General features: G+C 46.0%; 2 protein-coding genes across 2 annotated transcripts; both read left to right on the top strand.

Annotated features, from left to right (window-relative positions):
- Positions 1 to 2,099: 2,099 nt before the first annotated feature.
- Positions 2,100 to 5,590, top strand: LOC310928027 (protocadherin-8-like; the record flags this gene model as incomplete). The annotated part of the gene is made up of 3 exons (XM_083890488.1): positions 2,100 to 4,559; positions 4,778 to 5,003; positions 5,235 to 5,590. 3 exons carry the CDS (start codon positions 2,100 to 2,102, stop codon positions 5,588 to 5,590), a joined length of 3,042 nt encoding a protein of 1,013 aa, XP_083746614.1.
- A 1,961-nt stretch (positions 5,591 to 7,551) lies between these two features.
- Positions 7,552 to 18,651, top strand: LOC310927829 (leukocyte cell-derived chemotaxin 1-like; the record flags this gene model as incomplete). The annotated part of the gene is made up of 7 exons (XM_083890232.1): positions 7,552 to 7,623; positions 7,969 to 8,109; positions 9,158 to 9,298; positions 11,512 to 11,625; positions 15,976 to 16,126; positions 17,689 to 17,801; positions 18,427 to 18,651. 7 exons carry the CDS (start codon positions 7,552 to 7,554, stop codon positions 18,649 to 18,651), a joined length of 957 nt encoding a protein of 318 aa, XP_083746358.1.
- Between the last annotated feature and the right edge of the window lie 977 nt (positions 18,652 to 19,628).

Consider the following 19,628-nt stretch of genomic DNA (forward strand, 5'->3'; position numbering starts at 1 on the left):
TCCACGAGACGAGACTCAGTGCAGTGAGATTAGCCTTTGATTGCTCCTTAAATACCATCAGATTCACACAGCGGTTTAAGCATGAGAAACTCTCTCCTTTACCTGTTCCATCTCGTTTGAGTGAATAAATGAATGAATGAATTGTCTTTTCTGATCAGTCTTCTACAGCAAATGAATCCAACATCATTTATTCCAGATTATGGGCTATATAGGACATGGACGTCATGTTTCTAGTATTATTCTGTGCTTAATTTAGTTTTTGGTGTGTCTGTGTGTGTGTGATGCCTCCCTGTCCCTCAGGACTACAGGCCTGACTGTGTCTATAACTATGCAAGCTGCTTGTTGCCCATTCAGGTGTCTCCTATTTGACTTTCTGTGGCAGATGGGTTCTTTGTAGAACATGCCAAGTGATATTAGCTTCTAATGCAAGTGTTGCCCCTGAAAAAGCTGAGTGTGTGTGTGCGTTAGAGAGTGAAGGGGGGGGGGGGGGTGTATGGGGGGTGAATAAGGAATGAGAGGCAGAGAGAGAGAGGGAGAGAGAGAGAGGGAGAGTGTGCAGAATGAGAAAATCTCTTAAAGAGCCGTGACGGGGCCCCGGTCGTTCTCTAAATGTATTTTAATAGCAGGGACCCTGATGTCCAGGCAATTCATCTCCCATCTCGCTGTAATGAAAGGAGTCGTGGTCGGGACCGGGACACAAAGGCTGCCTGTGGCTCTGCCTCATTATGCTGCAGTGTGAGGCACAGGGCTGCGCGGAGGCGGCGGGAGGGCACATATAGGGCCCCCACGGACCGCAGCTCAGGGGCCACAATACCGGTGTGGACGGCTGTAAAGGGGGACCCTGCCACGCCATTATCCCCGTCTGCTACTAACGAGGGCTTCATTCGCCTTTGATATAATCCCACTTTAGAAATCCTGATACCCCCCCCCCCTCCCTCCCAAACCCAACTGTTTCCAGCCAAATCCCATTTGTAACGGCTTCGTGGAAAGGGTGCGTGAGAGCGCGCGCGCGGCCGTCTCTGTTCAGGCAGCCGAGGCCAACGAGAGACGCACGTTAAACCGGGTCGTTACACTGGCTTTAATTTGAAAAATAAAGACGCGCACAAGACAGAGATCTCGTGAGCGGACCTGAGACTAAAATCAATTTTTAAATGGATCTTTCACTCGTGATCCGATGCACACACAATTACTGGAACACAACACGCCGAGCGATGAATAATAGAAAGCAACGCAGATTTATGGAGTTTATTAATGAAAGTAAAATGAGCTGATGCTATTATTATTGCCACTGTGCAGTTACAACACACTTCTGTTTGGATCAGTAATTACTCAGCGATGTTCAGCTGTATCAGCGTTATATGAAATGAAATCTTATTTGTGTGCATGAGTGGACCAGGACACCCTGAAGTTATTTCCCCTTATCAGATGTGGGGAGGTCATATGTGCAGCGGGACAGTTGGGAGTTGTCAGTGACATGGTTTTACACGGGTGGGTTCCACGTGGACACACGCGCGTGTGGGGATCCAGTGTTTGGGCATAAATCTGTGAGAAAGTGCGCCTACACGGACAGACACTTGTATTCAAAATGCTTTGTCCTCTATCTCAGGGACACTGCGCATCTCTGTGAGCTCTCTCTCTCTCTCTCTCCCCCATGTGCCGGTGCGCAGACTCGTTGAACATAAACAAGCAACGGAAACTGAAGCTTGTATTAAATCAAACCCCCGCGTTCGGCCCCGCACACTCGCTGCCAAGTTTCCCCGCACAGTTCAGGAATTTCTAAACGGGGCTTTAGAGCTTTTTTCAGAAGTCTCCCCCTTTTCCCTCTCAAAGCCCGGATTGGCCACAGTGCGGCTCATTTGCATGCCTCCCCATATAAACCCTCCTGCAGACACTGCAGCCCTTCTTGCGCTGAGAGCAGCACAACTCCAGAAACAGAGAGCTGAGCGCATGTACAGTGCGCCACCGAAGACAAATGGAATATTTATGAAAGGTTTGATACTAACAAAGAGTCGATAGTTGCGTTGTTTTTGACCTTAAATTGGTCTCACTCCGGACACTTTTCTGATTTTCACATTATTTTTTGGAGTGAAGGTGTCAAGATGGGAGGAACAGGGTGGAACGGGCTGCTGGTGCTCGTGTGCGTCTCTTTGACAAGCATCTCTGCTGTCACGCAAGGGAAAACAATTAAATATCAGACATTTGAGGAAGACGCGCCGGGCACAGTGATTGGAAACTTGGCCAAGGACATATCCTCCTCTCCTTCCTCGTCGGGAGGCTCCAGGAACAATTTCAGGATGATGAAACAGTTCAACTCCTCTTTTATCCGTCTGAGGGAGAGCGACGGGCAGCTGACCATAGGAGAGAGGATGGACCGGGAGCGGATCTGCAAACACACCCTGCACTGCCTCATCGCCTTCGACGTGGTCACTTTCTCCAAAGAGCAGTTCAAACTCATCCACGTCGAGGTGGAGGTCAAGGACATCAATGACAACTCCCCCGAGTTCCCACGGAAAGAGTCGAGTCTGGAGACCTCCGAGAACACAGCGGTGGGCACGCGGATCCCACTGGACTTTGCCGTGGACGAGGACGTCGGCGTGAACTACATCCAAAGCTACCAGATCTCCGTTAATAGTCACTTTTCAATCGACGTGCTCAGCAGAGCCGACGGGGTTAAATATGCGGAGCTGGTGCTTATGAAGGAACTGGACCGGGAGACGCAGTCGTCTTACGCGCTGGAGCTTGTGGCCATGGACGGCGGGAACCCGTCCCGAACTGGAACCACGCGCATCAACATCAAGGTGAAAGACTACAACGACAACAGCCCGGTGTTTGACAGGAGCAGCTTCTCCGTGGACCTGCCCGAGGACGCGCCCGTGGGCACGCTCCTACTGGACCTGAACGCCGAGGACCCGGACGAGGGACTGAACGGCGAGGTGGTGTACGGGTTCGGTCACCAGGTGCCCCAAGAAATACGTCAACTCTTCAGAGTGGACAGGAAGACGGGGCGGCTCACTCTGGAGAGCCCCATTGACTTTGAAAGTAAGAAGACGTACGAGTTTGACGTCCAGGCCACCGACCTGGGTCCGAACCCGAGCCCGGCAATATGTAAAATAGTAGTGCAGGTGCAGGACGTGAACGACAACGCACCGGAGATCTCCATCACCCCCATGACGTCCATCACAGCGGGGATAGCGTACATCACTGAGGCTGCAGCCAGGGAGAGTTTCGTGGCGCTGGTCAGCACCTCGGACAGAGACTCTGGCGCAAACGGACAGGTGCACTGCACACTGTACGGACACGACCACTTCAAACTGCAGCAGGCGTACGAGGACAGCTTCATGATCGTGAGCACCAGCCCCTTAGACCGGGAGAAGATCCCCGAATATAACCTGACAGTGGTGGCGGAAGACCTGGGCTCCCCGCCCTTCAGGACCATCACTCAGTACACCATCAGGCTGACGGACGAGAACGACAACGCGCCCGTGTTCAGTAAACCCGTGTACGAGGTGGCGGTGGTGGAGAACAACGCTCCAGGCGCGTACATCACCACGGTGGTGGCGCGGGACACGGACATGGGGTCAAACGGGAAGGTCAGCTACAAATTGGCGGACACGTACTTAATGGGCTCCCCCATCTCCACCTTCGTGTCCCTGGACCCGGCCAGCGGCTCGCTGTACGCGCTCCGCAGCTTCAACTATGAGGTGATGAAGCAGCTGGAGCTGCGCATCACGGCCAGTGACGGCGGCTCTCCGCCTCTGTCCGGCAGCGCCAACGTCTATGTGCGGATAGTGGACCAGAACGATAACGCACCCGCCATCACTCACCCGCCTCTCTATAACGGCTCCGCGGAGGTCCTGCTGCCCCGGGACGCACCGACCGGCTACGTCATTACGCGGGTGGAGGCGCGCGACGCGGACGAGGGCGTGAACTCGGATCTGTCCTACGGTTTGTCCGCCGGCGAACCGTCCGCGCTCTCGGTGAACAAAGCCACCGGGGAGATCTACCTGAACCAGGTCCTCAGCCACGACGTGGACGAGACCCTGACTGTGACTGTGACAGTGAGCGACAACGGGAGACCCGCGCTCACCTCCACGGCCACGCTCCATTTCCTCATCGTGGCGGGCGCCCCGCTGAGCGACAGGACAGTGTTCCAGTACGGCGGGGGCGACGAGGTGCACGCGCAGTGGGACCTGTCCGTGGTGATTATCGTCGTCCTCGCGGGAAGCTGCACGCTCCTGCTGCTCGCCATCATCCTCATCGCCACCACCTGCAACCGGCGCAAGCACGACAAAGGTGGAGAAGACAGCGACTCATACGGGGAGAAGGGCACGCTGGAGCGCGGCAGCAGGAGTCACGTGGCGGACAACCCGCTAATTCCTCTCCACGGGGCCGCGGCGGGGACAGCATTTGACGGTCACTCTTATGGCAGCCAGACCGGTGGCTTCACCTCAGCTCACCCCGGGAGCAGTGACCTGTGCTCGGCGTCAGAGGACGGCAGCGAGGTGCCATGCGTGTACGACTCTGACAGCAACAACAAGCAGCGTGGGAATAAACACGAGGTGAGACTTTGGGACATAAAGTGGGGAGAGGGCGTGTGTGTGTGTGTGTATGTGTATGTGTATGTGTGTGTGTGTGTGTGTGTGTGTGTGTGTGTGTGTGTGTGTGTGTGTGTGTGTGTGTGTGTGTGTGTGTGTGTGTGTGTGTGTGTGTGTTTGTGTGTGTGTGTGTGTTCATCCAGCAGAAATTCACCTCTCTGCTCTTTCTTTTTTTTTTGCAGGGATACTCCACTCTGCCCGGTTATGGCAACGGGAAGGAGGCAGTGAGACCCATCACCATCTGGAAGGGAAACTCTTACACCACCATCTCTGCCAGAGACCCGGCCTTTAGTGGCAAAGACAGCGGGAAGGGGGACAGTGACTTCAATGACAGCGACAGTGACGTCAGTGGAGACACTGGACTGAAGAGAGACGGCACTGTGGTTCCTCCCATGGGAGGCCAAAATGGTAAAGCCAGTTTTTTTTTAATGTATTTTGTCACATGTAAGGACACTTAAATGCCTCCACATCATTTTACATTTAAACAAAACTACTCAGACTGCACCAAATAACAACAAAGAATCCACTTTAGTGCATGCACACTGGACATGACACATACTGCACACACTTAGTGGTGAAAATAATCAAATTAAATGGCACTTTTCTAACTCTTTCCATTTTTCCTCTCGTCTCTTTCAGCTTTGTGGGCTTGCACCAGTGAATGCAAGGTCCTGGGTCACTCGGACCGCTGCTGGAGTCCCTCAGCAGTGAGAGCCAACGCGGCCCCATCTCCTGCCCCGACCCTCTCCTCCTTCAGCAGCCTCCCCAAGCCGGCCTCCCTGCCCCAGGACCCCAACCGCAGGGACAACTACTACCCGGCCCACATCCCCAAAACAGTGGGTCTGCAGAGCGTCTACGAGAAGGTGCTGCACAGAGAGTTCGACTACGTCATGGTGTCGTCGCCGCAGCCCGCAGCGAGGGCCCCGGAGATCAGCGACGTCACCATCCCCGTCTACACCCCCACCCCGACACACTGCCCCAACAACGAGGCCTGAAATAGCACACTCTCAAAAAGCAATGTAAAGTTTATTTAAATTTATGAATCACTGGCAAGGAGAGTCATATACGAGTGTACATATATATATATATATACGGTTTATATGTGAATATTTGTGTTTAAAGCCACGATTTGAAGTCAATCACACTGAACTGTACCATATGCAAAGCTTTGTACATATACAGAGATTTTTATTTTTTATATTAGTAATAATTAAATGCAAAGGCGTGTACATGTATATATATATATATATATAAATATACATATATGAATTGTAATTATTGACCTTTAAGCATGCTGACTATTTAAAATGGCCCCTGTTGAGGTCGAGGGCCCGTGATGTACAAAGCTGATAAAAATGATTTGAATGCAATAATAAGTCATTGTACAGATTTCTGTTTTTTATTATTATAATTATTATGATTCTGACCATCGCGATATTCTGAGAGGAAAATAAACGTTTGAAATACAGTTCTGAGCAAGTGAGTGATGAGTGTTTGTTCAGAGGAGGAGGAGGAGGAGGAGGAGGAGGCTGTGTGTGAGGACATGTGTCAGGACAGGCCAACAGGGGTCGCTGTTATTGCAGCACTCAGCCTCTGTCCTTGCAGTCCAGTGAAGAAGGTCACATAAGTTTTTTTTTCTCTCTCTCTCTCTTTTGTGAACATGATTTTTCTGGTGAGATGCCAGAGCCGACGCCAAGGTTTCCTGAACAAATCACTCAGGCGAAAAAAAAAACCTTCAAAGGTATTATTTTTCCATCTTTGTGGATTTTAAAGGTGCATTTCGCAACAGAAAGGATTGGAGATGTGTGCTCTGTTTTTTTGTTTTTTTTCTTCACCCTAATTTGTGCCCAAGAAACAGCTCATATGCATATAAGGAAGTCTAATAAGCAGCCAGAACAGATGTAATGTGCTGAAGAACGTGACGTCCTTATGAATAAAACTTCCTTTCTCCTGTCAGGATGTTTTCTTGTCCATGTGCCAAATGCGAACGGCGCACGATCCTTACGTAACCCCCCCCCCCCCTTCTACTATAATCACGCATTCAGGACACACCGGAGAGACAGAAGACACACGGTGGAGGGAAAAAAAAAAGATGCAGCACTGTCATGTAAACACGGTGTTTGCGGGAGGGTGGAGAGGAAAAGGTGCGACATTCCGCCCTGAGTCACCTCTGACCTGCAGAGGAGGGAGGGAGGGAAGGGAAGAGGCAGCCTCACCCTCCCTTCTTTCCACCATCTTATTACTCACTGAATCAATCTCACTCTGCTCACAGGCGTAAAGCTTATACCGATATTAAATTCTAAGGATCACAGCAGGGATCACACTCATGTACACGAGCAGCCCTGCGTGGGATCTTCAAAAGGGGGGAAATGACGGAAAGGGATTCAATGGATAAACAAAGAGAACTTCTCATAAAGAGGTGATCGACACAATCTAAAGCAACTGGCCATAAAATCCTCCTAATATGTCACAGAGACTCATGAATAATGTTCATATAACAAACTGAACTCACCAACAACAACAGTACAGACAAAATATTCGCATTAAAAAAAACATTTTGCAGACTGCAAATCATGTTTATGTTTTGAAATCATATTTTGACATTTGGCGCCACCTACCGCCGTCTACCAATCATTGCAGCCAGTAGAGTCTCAGCTGCCGAGCAACCACGGGGTTGCCAGTTACGTCAGAAAACGAAACCCAAAAGACCTCGGTATTTTGAATTTGAATGTAGTAACCGTTTTTGGCCACATTCTTACATATGGCACCTTTAATTTTATAACTATATACGTCACAAAAACCTGTATATACAGGATTTGAATGGGAGTTTGGGTTTGGGTTAGGAGGAGGAGTGACCATCCTCCTCCTCCTCCTCCTCTTCATCCGAGAGAAGGGGGGAAAAGAGGGTGGTGTGAGTGGAGTGGAGTGGGGTTTCCTCTGGTGTTTGACTCCAGTCATGGCCGGGAGCTCAGAGAAAGTACCGATCGCCTCTGCGGGACCTGAGGACCTGCAGCAGTTCATGCCGCCGGTGAGTGTTCGCTAAGGCTATCACACCTTTAATTAAGTCATTTACAAACTAACTAACTTTAAGTGTAAATCGTGACAAGAGCATAAGGTTTCTGACTGTTTTCACTGCAGTTTCTGATACATCTTAAATAGGCAAACTGTACCATTTTCTCACACCATACTGTCACACCAACTCTCATTTCTTGACATTTTCCAAAGTTGCACATTGACCTTCTCTGTAACGGCCTCTCTATCATATACATGGACATCACCTGATAGTTAACTGTCATGTACTTTATTGCCTATTGTGTTATGACCGTGTTGTCACTGCTGCAGCGATGAATCTAAACTTACATACCTGATACAGGCCTACTCGGCCGTGGCGGTCAAGCCTGCTGCCACCGGCCGCCTCCTGAAGGCCGGGCTTGCGGTGCTCATTGCTGGAGCCTTGCTGCTTCTTCTGGGAGCAGTCGGAGCTTTCTATTTCTGGAACAACAATGAAAAACATGTAAGAAGGACACTTCTTTTTTTTTTAAATTGTAAATCTCCCTATTACCTTTACATTTGTGTCAGAATTAGAACAAAGTTAATAGAGGGAGGAATGGAGGGGTGTTTAATTTACATCAAATCACCTTAACTCGGACCATAGTTCGCCCCTTCACCACATGCAGAGAGTTCTGTCTCCTGGTTTGACCTGGTATACTTTTTGGTGTCATCTAAGATATTCAGGGTTAAATCAATGATGAAACAGCTTATTTGGAGGTGTTTGCCATGTTGAAGTCTTTAAAAGCATGCACGTTTTAAGAGACGCGAGTAAATGAAGCCGACAGTCTCTCAAGGCTTTCAGTTGAAAATCTGATCAGTTTATCTTTTGTTTTCATATTTATCTTTTTTAAAGATCTACCTCTCACTTGATGAAAGTCATAGTTAAAACAAGCTCTTTTGAATCGGGAGGGCAAATGAATTAGTTTGAATTAAAGTTGGATTATTTTTTATTTTGTGATGTATGGAAACAGGGGAGAAAAAAAAAAGTCAAATAACATGGTTACAGTGTGAGGTAAAGCTCAGTGAATGGAGTCCTTGTATGTGTGGAGGAGGTGGGTATAGGTGGGGGTGAGGGAGGGGGTGTGAGGAGCCTCTGGTCCGGCTGATGCTCCAGGGGCAAGAGGTGCAAGACATGAGAGACAAAAAAGCAACTCTCTGGCTCGTTCCTTTTCCAATATGAAGTCTGAAAATGCCATTAGGACGAGATGAAAAGGCTGCATAGAAGGGTCATCATGAGCCAGAGGTGTAAGGATTTATTCTTTTAAACAAGCCCTGAATGAACGTGTGTGTGTGTGTGTGTGTGTGTGTGTGTGAAAGAAAAACATCAAGAATAGAGAGGTTGTATGTGTGAGGAGAAGACGTCCGGGGTATGATTGGAGAGAGAGAGTGAAAGGGAGAAGGCTCTGGGGGGTGGGGTGACTCTCAGGACTCCTCATACCTTACATGCCAGTCTGAAACCCTCTCTGTGTGTGTCTGTGTGTGTGTGTGTGTGTGTGTGTGTGTGTGTGCAGGTCTACAATGTCCACTACACCATGAGCATCAACGGCAAAGTGGAGGAGGGCTCGATGGAAATCGACACGGCCAATAACATGGAAAGGTTCAGCACCGGCAGCGGGGCCGACGAGGCAGTGGAGGTCCACGACTTTGAGATTGTGAGTTTGAATTGAAAAAAAAGGTGTGTCGGCTGTGTCGCGTCAAAGCGGGGTCACCGTCAACGTGGACTGCAGCTCTCTTGCTTTTTAAGCATGTGAGGAGAGAGGACCAATGAGATCTGTTGAACCTTGAAAGAGCCTCTTGAGAGAGAGAGAGAGAGATGGGCTCATTGCAGCTGTAGAGACTTATTAAGTTAAGAATAAGTAGACATGTTAACCCATCAGTGTCGGGATACACTGTCCCTCCGATTTTCATGAAAAACATCCAAAAAGAAAGGACCTTGACCTTTAATTAAAGCCAACCAGACTAGTGCAGCTCCAATTTTAGCCTTTCGACAATTAAAATCCCGACCTTTAATCACATGCTGCCTCTGCAGCGCGAGAATTCTTTCATCTCAGATACGCAAACGCAAACTACATCAGGATTAGACACGTCAGCTGTGATGTTTGGCGTGAATTCGTCCTTCATTAGCGCCTTCTTCATGCGGTCTAACCGCGACTGGAGGTAAAAAGGTCTTTTTTTTGTAACAAATTGAACATAATTATACATACACAAGTATGTATGTCAGCATATAATTACTTCGAATAAAATGTGTTTTTTTACAAATAGATACAAAATGTTTTCAATTATTTAGCACTTATTTGTAGAAATAGCTGTTAGTTTTGTGCTAAAAAGGTTCAGTAACAAAACCACCAACATTCAGGTACAATGCAATTTGTGTACAGTGCAAAAAGGTTACAGTTACAGTACCATCAACATTCCAATATAACAGTCACAACTGGCTCTTACAAAATTAGAGGCAACAATATAAACAACATTAAGGTGCAATGGCCACAAAAGGCTATTTTTGCAGAAATATAAGTAACAGTACCAATAATATTCAGGTACAATTGGTACAGTTGGCTCATAGTGCAAAATATTCTGGTACATACATAGGGTGCCTATAATTACAGCTGTACTAGTATTTGCCAAAAAGGGATGCCTGGCGTCACAAAGTGTCGCAGAGTGCCAGAAATAGGCGAAGCTATGGTTATATTGGCTTTTTAATAATACATTCATTATTTATGGGTTAATGGGCCGGTCCAAATTGCACGAAGGGCCCGATCTGGCCCCGGGCCTTAAGTTGAAAACCTTGATATAGATCAGGGGTGTCGAACTCATTTTCACTGAGGGCCACATCAGAATAATGGTTACCCTCAAAGGGCCAGATGTAACTGTCATATAGAATAAACGTAACTAAACGTAACCAAATATAATGTAAAATAAAGTTAAATATTCCGTAAAAAACATTGCTAAATAACTTTCTGTATTTATTACTTATTCAATTTCACTCGTCGCATGATGCATATGATACACTGCGATTTTGGGGCGGTGCCGTCACTTTGCGGGTAACACAATCGCCATGCATTGTGGGAAATGTAGTAAAGCAGCATAGACCTATTTTAACACAGATTTTTAAGAGCAATGAATCACTCGTGGGCCACATAAAATGACGTGGCCGGGCCACAACTGGAACCCCGGGCCTTGAGTTTGACACATGTGATATAGATGCAATAGCTTTGTTGCAGTCAGCAGTCTCACCTTTAGAGGTCACTGGTTCCTGCACAATGGACATTACGAGGCGCGTCGAGCCTCACTCGCGGTGCTTCCTCTTACTTAACGGCACCTCCTCCTCTAACCAGAAGTGATGGATGCCTCCTGTTCTCTCAGAGCTGCTGAAAGACGATTAGAAATCACCTCACTCACAGTCTGTGAGATACTGTACAGCGGCGATATATATACGAGCCACTACGAGCTGGACAAAACGTGTCCTGTACTGTCTGTCTCATACAATCACTGCTCAGACTGCAAGGAAGGTGATTTAAAATCAGACTGGTTAAGAGAGTATTACAGAAACTCTTTAGGGTTTACAGGGAACGGTCAGAAAAGGACGAAATGTGTCCAGCGAGCAGCAGTTCTCCGAGTGAAAAGTGCCTTATTAAAGGCAGAGGGCAGACGGAAATGGTCAGGCATGGTTTGAAATAACAAAAAGGCAACAAGAGCAGCTGCAAATAATCACTTGTATGGACCCTGTGCTTCACTCATCATGTGATATTTAGGCTTAGCTTTATATGAACAAATAAGAACAGAGAAAAAACAAAACAAAAACAAAACACAGTTTTTTCTGTGTATTAAGTCCAGCTTATTGTTTGTATACCTCTGACCACTCTAGGGGATCACAGGTATTCGCTTTTCAGGAGGAGAGAAGTGCTTCATCAAGACCCAGGTGAAGGCTCGCCTGCCCGACGTGGAGACTCTCAACAAGGAATCGATGACATTCAGTCTGGTGGGTTTGATTTATTCTCTTCTGAGAAACTATATGCTCTCTACTAATATCTAATTTTCATTGCAGGAATAACATCTATTGATCCAGGAAGGGGGAGGGGGGGGGGGGGACGGGGGTGTGTGTGTGCTCATGACATTTTCTGAAACTTTTCTCTCAGCTGCCTTTGTCAAACTTCCAGAAAATGTATGAGTGGCCAAAGAGGGGAATGCGGCCAGTAAATATCTAGAAAATTCAGAGTGAGCGGGAGAGCGTCCTGTCACATCTGACCCCGACAATCTGACATTTTATGGAATTCATGACTGAAAACAGCTTATTTGATAAACTGGGATGTGTCCTCACCTGACACATTTAAATCATACGCTACCGTTCAAAGGTTTGGGGTCACCTACACCATTGTTCTGTGTTTTCCATTAAAACTCATCCAAAGAGTTGCAAAATGAACAGAAAATATAGTGCAGACATTGGCAAGATTAGAAATAATGATTTTTCTATCGTCAAAGAACAAGCAAAACTGTTTTCAGCTGTGCTAACATCATTGCACAAGGGTTTTCAAGGGTTTTCTAATCATCCAATAGCCATTAGCAAACACAATGTACCATTAGAACACTGGAGAGATGGTTGCTGGAAATGGGCCTCTATACACCTTTGTACATATTCCATTAAAAACCAGACTTTTGCAGCTAGAATAGTATAATAGTATTTCTGATTCATTTAATGTTATATTCATTGAAAAAAAAAGTGATTTTCCTTCAAAAATAAGGACATTTCTAAGTGACCCCAAACTTTTGGTGCAAAGTGCATTTAAAATATAATAAATGAACTTGCAACAAAAAATATTTAGGTCATACCTGTTCTTTGCACGCCGCAAAGTGCGTAAAACAGTGCACAGTAGTGGCTGTAACTATTTATAAATAAATAAATAAATAATTACATGTTCGTCTTCTCAAAATGCACAAAACCAAAAAGGCGCACAATATTAGAATTTGCTTCGACAAATAGGGATGTGAATATTTGGGTGGCTCACGATTCGATTTGATTCCGATTCTTAGGGTCACGACTCGATTTAAAATCAATTCTCGATCCAAAAATTGATACAATGCACAGTGTGTCAAAACAATACCATTTGTATAAGATAATGTGATCACTCAAAGGCAAACTTAAGACAAAAGTTAAGATTTATTCATTCAAAACAAATAAAAACTTACTTACTGTACAAAAAAATAACTTGCATTAATAAAAGCTAAGGCTAGCTGCCTTTTTCTCCCAGAAGTTACAAAAATAAACTGTACACAAATAACACAAACTGGTGTTTTGTGTGCTTTTTCAAAATAGAAATAAATAAAAAAAATTTAAAAAAGTGTTTTTTTTCCCAAAAATAAATTTTGAAGTTTATGAATTGATTCAGAATCGTGGATGATTAGAATCGCGATTCCTATGTGAATCGATTTTTTTCCCCTATCGACAAACACGTCACATAGGACCCACAAACATCTCACAGTGTCTTTAACAGAATACAAAAGGACTAACAATGCTATCAAACCTATCGGACAGACCTACTGTAGGAATCTTCGAGGGACAGTGTTTATGGAGTTATTTCTGCAGTTATTTCTGTGGGCCACTATGACGTTGATTAAAGGGGCCGCCCGTTTAATAGAGCGGCTCTAAAGGTCAACATTTATTTATTAAAAAACAAAAAATGGGGCACAGGATAAATTACAAATTGAAATGACTGTGCACAGTTTATGGTTTGAATAAGGTTACATGAAGGATTTGTTTCACAGAGACTGAGAGTAGCTATAGTTATTAGGTTTATACAGAGGATTTGAAAAGAGAGCACTTTGACACGAGCGACTGTGAATGAAGCATGTTTAATCATGGCCGAGGGCTCGGGGTTTACACCGCAAATGATAACGGGTCCGGACAGCTCGGGATTGGACTTGGAGATAATTGCAGATAGTGCGTCAAATCTGGTACAGAGCTGTGTGCAGACGCAGGTTTGATAAAACGCCACGACGGACGCATACATCACCACTTTAATGTCTTTTTAACCGACCTCAGTTTCAGCATTACTCTTGAACTTGCTGGGCCTGATTCTCCAGTCTCTGACAATCATTAAAGCTTCTGTCACACTTTCTTTCTACACCTGAGTCACTCACTGCTACGCTAACGGCCTGAAGACGGATGAGCGTCTCAACGATGTGCTGAGAAACGATGTCAGGAATGCAGCAAAAAAAAAAAAAATTACAGGTGCATTATGTAATAAATCTAAAGCAACTGGCCATAAAATCCTCCTAATATGTCACAGAGATGTTCATATAACATGAAAAATATTTGCATTAAAAATATATATTTTGCAGACTGCAAATCATGTTTATGTTTCGAAATCATGTTTTGACATGTGGCGCCACCTACCGCCGTCTACAAATCATTACAGTCAGTAGAGTCTCAGCTGCCGAGCAACCACAGGTTGCCAGTTACGTCAGAAAACGAAACCTAAAAGACCTCTGTGTTTTGAATTTGAATGTAGTAACCGGTTTTTGGCCACATTCTTACATATGGCACCTTTAAGCAGATGAAGAAGTAATTGGTTTGTTCGCCCGGGTCTTGTGTTCCCACTAATGAAGATTGGAGCCAAAGCAGCTAAAAAACGAGTTTATTGCAAAGTCGCTTGACCAGGGAGTGAATGTCGATTAAACATATTCGCCCCGGTCATTAAACAGGTTTTTGATCAGTGGAAATGGGGCAATAAGTAAAAGGCTTCTCGCAGTGTTTCTACACCCTGTCAAAACTTATATATATATAGAGTATATAAAGGACAGAAGTTCAGGTGCAGAATGGGAACAAATGATGCTCCCCATTACAAGTCAGTGATGCATCAAAAATGATTTTAGAAGCCGTTAAAAAAATGCAGGATTAAAGCACCGTGTGTTCTCTGCCGAGCTTCATCTCCACAACTTCACACTCTCAGCTGTGATATAACACTAATGTGTGCTGTGGAAGCATGAATCACCAAAAAACCAATACATAAACCGAGGAGACCTTTGTGATTCCCATGCGTGGGAAACCGTCTCCCACTTAACAGTTATCTGCACTATGATATAAAACAAACACACACTCACACACACACACAGCATAATGTACAGAACCATATGTGTGTGTGTAGATCGGTATCACAACTCACCAAACACCCCGTGATGGTTCAATTGAGGCTGTCTGATAATTAAAATAATTTAGTCCCGCGTAAGTCTCGCATCCACATAAATCCACATTACACAGAATTGCGGCTCGTGAACGTGCACGAACACATAAACACTGGCACACACAAAAAAACCCACACACACGAACAATCGCAAAATTAATTATCACGCAGGGCTGCTCTTATTGCCTCTCTCCGTCTCGTAAACGATCATTTATTTCACGTCTGTGCTTTTGTGTGTGTGTGTGTGTGTGTTTGTGTGTGTTGTTGCCTCTTTTTGCCTCATAAATGATCGTTTGGCTCTGTGTGTGTGTGTGTGTGTGTGTGTGTGTGTGTGTGTGTGTGTGTGTGTGTGTGTGGGGACAGGGAGATGTTGTTATAATGGTTGCTGCAGGCTGGTCATTTGCTATAATTTAGAGTGATGGCAAATCTGGGTTAGATAAGCAAGTGCACGCACATGCACGCGCACTCCCCATCCACAGAGAGTGGGTCAGATAAACTCTTATCCGTCAGCAGTAGAGAAGGACCCCCGCTTTTATTTTTTTCCCCTTCAGCAAATCATTTGAGTTGGGCCAAAAAAAAAAAAAAAAAAAAAAAGGAAGAAGCAGCATTTGTGAAAAGGTAGGGAGGATAACACAGCCTAAACATATCTGTGGAGACTGCAGAGTGCAGCCCTCGGGAACAAATGCCTCGGGGCCAAATCATCCCCACAGAATTCCCCCCCCTTACCTGTGGGGAAGTCTGTGTCACACAGTACATATGTTTACACAGTCTCTCCTCTGGAAACCTCATTAGTCAATGTGTAGGAACCTGTACATTTAGGCCGAATCTAGTCCCCCCCCCCCCCCAAACGTTGATGAATCCTGACATTGTCTATAGTGTACAGCTAAAAGTTGGTGCAGAGTGAATCTGTATACGAAAAAGCCTTAAGGGCTTCTTCTTCTTTTACTGCTCGATTTGGACCATTAGCGGCGCAGCATTAATGCAGATTACAATCCTACAGAATTTGAGGAGTGAGGGCTATTTAAAGGGGGAGGACGAGTCATAAAATACATAAACGCTAATATCACTCCTTCAGGATCCAGATGGTTGTTTTTTCTTACTGGTATCTGATTGTCTTTTCTTACCCTTTTTTTTTTTTTCGCCTAATCAAGGAGGACGAGGTGATGCCAGCCAAGTTTGAGGACGAGTTCATCTGGGTTGCAGCCGGCCCCCCCATCAGAGACTCCGCCTTCCTCAGCACCAAGATCAAGGACTTGTGCGGAGACCTGCCAATCTTTTGGCTCCGCCCCACCCACTCACCCAGTAAGCTGTTAGATAGAACGATAGAAAGATGTTCCATATCATGCTGTTTTCACAACTTTACTTACAAAGTCAACAAAGGCGCGATACTCGTAACTTATTTCAAACTGCGAAAGATCGTGATGACGCGACAACGTCATGGCCAATCGTCGTTGAGATTCTCTGAATGACGCCACAGCGGCCAGACACTTTTTCTGTTGTGGAAACCGTCGTCTTGTGTTTCACAGCACATCGTACAGAGCCCAACGAGTTTCACCGTTAAATTCGGGGAGCTCCCTATGGATGAGAGCCGCTCGCAGCGATACTTTCGTATATCACATGTGAAACAGTGAAACTAGTCCCGTTGTTTTTCGGCTCTGTATGGTGTTGTGAAACCACGCCAAGAAGACGGTTTCTCCACAACAGAGTGCAACAATGCTTTGGCTAAAAAGAAACTTAAAATACGAGAATGAACACGATTTGGCACTGAGCAGCCGCACTTAAAGGAGACATATTATGCAAAATCAACTTTTTTTTAATCATTTTAATACTTTTAATACTTTTTAATACTTACTTGGGACTCTGGAGGCCCTATGAGTAGGCAAAGTGTGAAAAAAGATGACTCACTCATGTTTTTGTGGTCCTCCTCAGTCTAAGTACAGGATATAAAACACGTGTTGTTGACTTCTGCACTCATTGCTACGTCACAATGAGACATTCCTGGAATTGTTGTCTCGTAGAGCTCCACTTTGTCCCTAAAAACGCGAGAGTGCAGGCGAGGGCAATAGTATCTGGAAGAGCAGAAGTCGGAAAAGGGTTTTATTCTTGGCTGCACAGTGCAGCACAGAGTTCTACACAAACTTCCAGCCTCAGAGGATTTACGTGTCCAGTGGATACATTTTTTATATATATGGAAATGTGCCGGCTAGAGTCGGCAAATGATGGCTTTACCAAATGCTAACTGCTGTTAGCTGCCGGAGCCTCAGTGTAGTTTCCTGTGTCTCATTTGCGTTTAAAGGGACAGGCACTCAAAACAGAGAGTTCTGAACAGGGCTGTTTTGGCAGAGTGATTGAACTGCTGTGGTGCTTCATCCTTATGGTATTTTGACCAAAGCATGTCACAGACATGTTCATTAGGACACCAGGGAACTAGGTTCACTTAGAGAAATATAATATAATATGTCTATTTTAAAAACATGTCCTTTGTTCCCTGCAAAACATTAAATGAAAGAATCACCAAAAAGCTCCTTACCGCAGCTTTAAGATGTGAAAGTATGAAAAGCAAAACAGACATAAAAGGAGGACGTGGGTCAAGCAATTGCATTTTATGCCAGTTTGCAATCGTTAAAGCGTCACTAAGAAAACAAATGAAGAGCAAAAGAAGCTCTTCTCTTATCGTCATATTCAAAGACTAAACAGTTCTGTGCATGCAGGGGGAGGTCAAACGTTCTCAAAACACAATTATATTTCCAACATCTGAGGACTTGAAAAAATTTTGTCTGAGAACACGACTGTGCAATCAGGAGCTGGGCCACATTAGTGCCTCTGCGCTCTGCTGTCAGATAGTGAGACTGTGATGTGTGCAGGCGGACAGAGGAAGAAGAGAGCCTCCCCACCCCGCCAGCGCCGCCAGACAGCCGGGGCTGCGGAGCCCGAGGAAGATGTGGAGGCAGAGTTCAACCCAGAGAACCCGTATCATGTGAGTCAAACGCAGCGACGTCATTTTCGTCTTGTGCAACCGTCCACTCAGATCTGAGGGACATCTAAGAAAAGAGAGACTCTCACAGCTGTGCAAGCGGCAGCAGATGCCGGGGTCACGGCGCTGTCTCTGCAAATCTGAGTGGGTGTTTTCTCTGTGCATGCTTTTTCTGTGCGAGGCTGTCCAAAGCTTTTCTTTCAGCACTGAAGCTGTATGAATAATTCCACACCTCCCCCCCCCCTCCTCCCTCCCTTCTCCTGTGGCCCTTATGCCCTGCTGAGCACACACAGACTCCCATTTATACACAGCCTGCAACCTCACCCTCTATGTTGGGCCCAACTTCTACTAATCCCTCTCCCTTCACACCCTGAGCATCCCCCAACCCACTGCAACATGCTGCTGACAACCACAAAGGGGGGGGGGGGGGGGTAAACAGCAAGCAGTGTGCTGAAAAGAAAATATTTGACAACAAAAACCCACATCTGACAACATCCCCTCCTCCTCATTCTGCCTTCTCTGTCGGAAATCCATTTTTAATTGGTTTGAAAGTGGCTTTCGCTTTCTTTCAGCCGAAGACGTCACACGACAGTCTCGTCGCATTCTGACCTTTCTCGTCTCGTTTCAGAGAGGTCTCGAGGGCGAGCAGGAGAACATGAACATCGACCCCATGCTGGACCACCAGGGCGTGTGCTGCGCCGAGTGTCGCCGCGGCTACACCCACTGCCAGAGGATCTGCGAGCCGCTGGGAGGCTACCACCCGTGGCCGTACCACTACAGAGGGTGCAGGGTGGCTTGCAGAGTCATCATGCCCTGCAATTGGTGGGTGGCGCGCATCATGGGTCTCGTGTAGAAGCACCCAACCAAACAGGAGGACGTAGAGTCCAGGATTTGAAAAAGGGAGGGAGGGAGGGATGGATGGATGGGTGGATGGATGGGGTTCTGAAGGAGGAGGAGGAGAGTTTAGCTTCTCATTGACACCCTGTTGTGATGAGGAACAGCATGGGTTACTATGCTCACACATTAGAAATGCATGGTGCAGAATCTAGGACACATGATCTCTCAAGATAAGAAAGTCAAGAGAACATTATACAGAATCTGGTGATGATATGACTGTCACTCAGTCATCAGTGGGGAAATTACATTGTATTTATGTAGCTGACCTTTTCTTTTTCCTCCTTCCTTTGCTATCTGATGTAAATAAACGCATAGAATCTCTATAGCAAGGCTTCATAGCACGTGTCCTTTAACTTTCCATGACTATAGCGAGAGACATTATTACTCCTGTGATTTTAACTCACTCCTCGTGCTGTACACGCTTTCCTCGCACAATCTCTCATCTTGGGTGTATTTTTATCTGCATTAAAGAAAGAGCAGTCTCAAAGTGCAATATCGCTGAATAAACTTTTCTTTTCTTTTTTTTAAGTAAACTTTCAAGCATCACTCGTCATTCTTTCTTATTCCAACCTCCTTTGGAAATACATATTGCTCTTACATGGCATCAGGGAGCAGCCCTCCTCCTCCTCCTCCTCCCCCCTCTTCTCTTTCACTTCCGACTTCTGAGAAGTGTCACATTTGGTAGACGCTCTAAAGGCTCCAGCAGAAAGAAGTTTCCAGAGTTCTTTAATGTGGAGAGTTGTGGCCCTAGAACTCTTTAATGAGACTAAAGACTCTGTAGCCCGTCACGCTCCCAGATCTTAGCCACGATGCAAACGCTTAGCTCCTTTTGATGTCACAGAGCTGCCTCAGGCGGGGGTAAGGGGGGGGGTTAGGATGGAGGCGGTGTGTTTGTGTGTCTCAGGGATGGTGGAGAGTGAGTGTGTGTTCCAT

This window comes from Microchirus variegatus (genome assembly GCF_963457635.1).
Source record: "Microchirus variegatus genome assembly, chromosome: 5".
Classification (NCBI taxonomy): Eukaryota; Metazoa; Chordata; class Actinopteri; order Pleuronectiformes; family Soleidae; genus Microchirus; species Microchirus variegatus.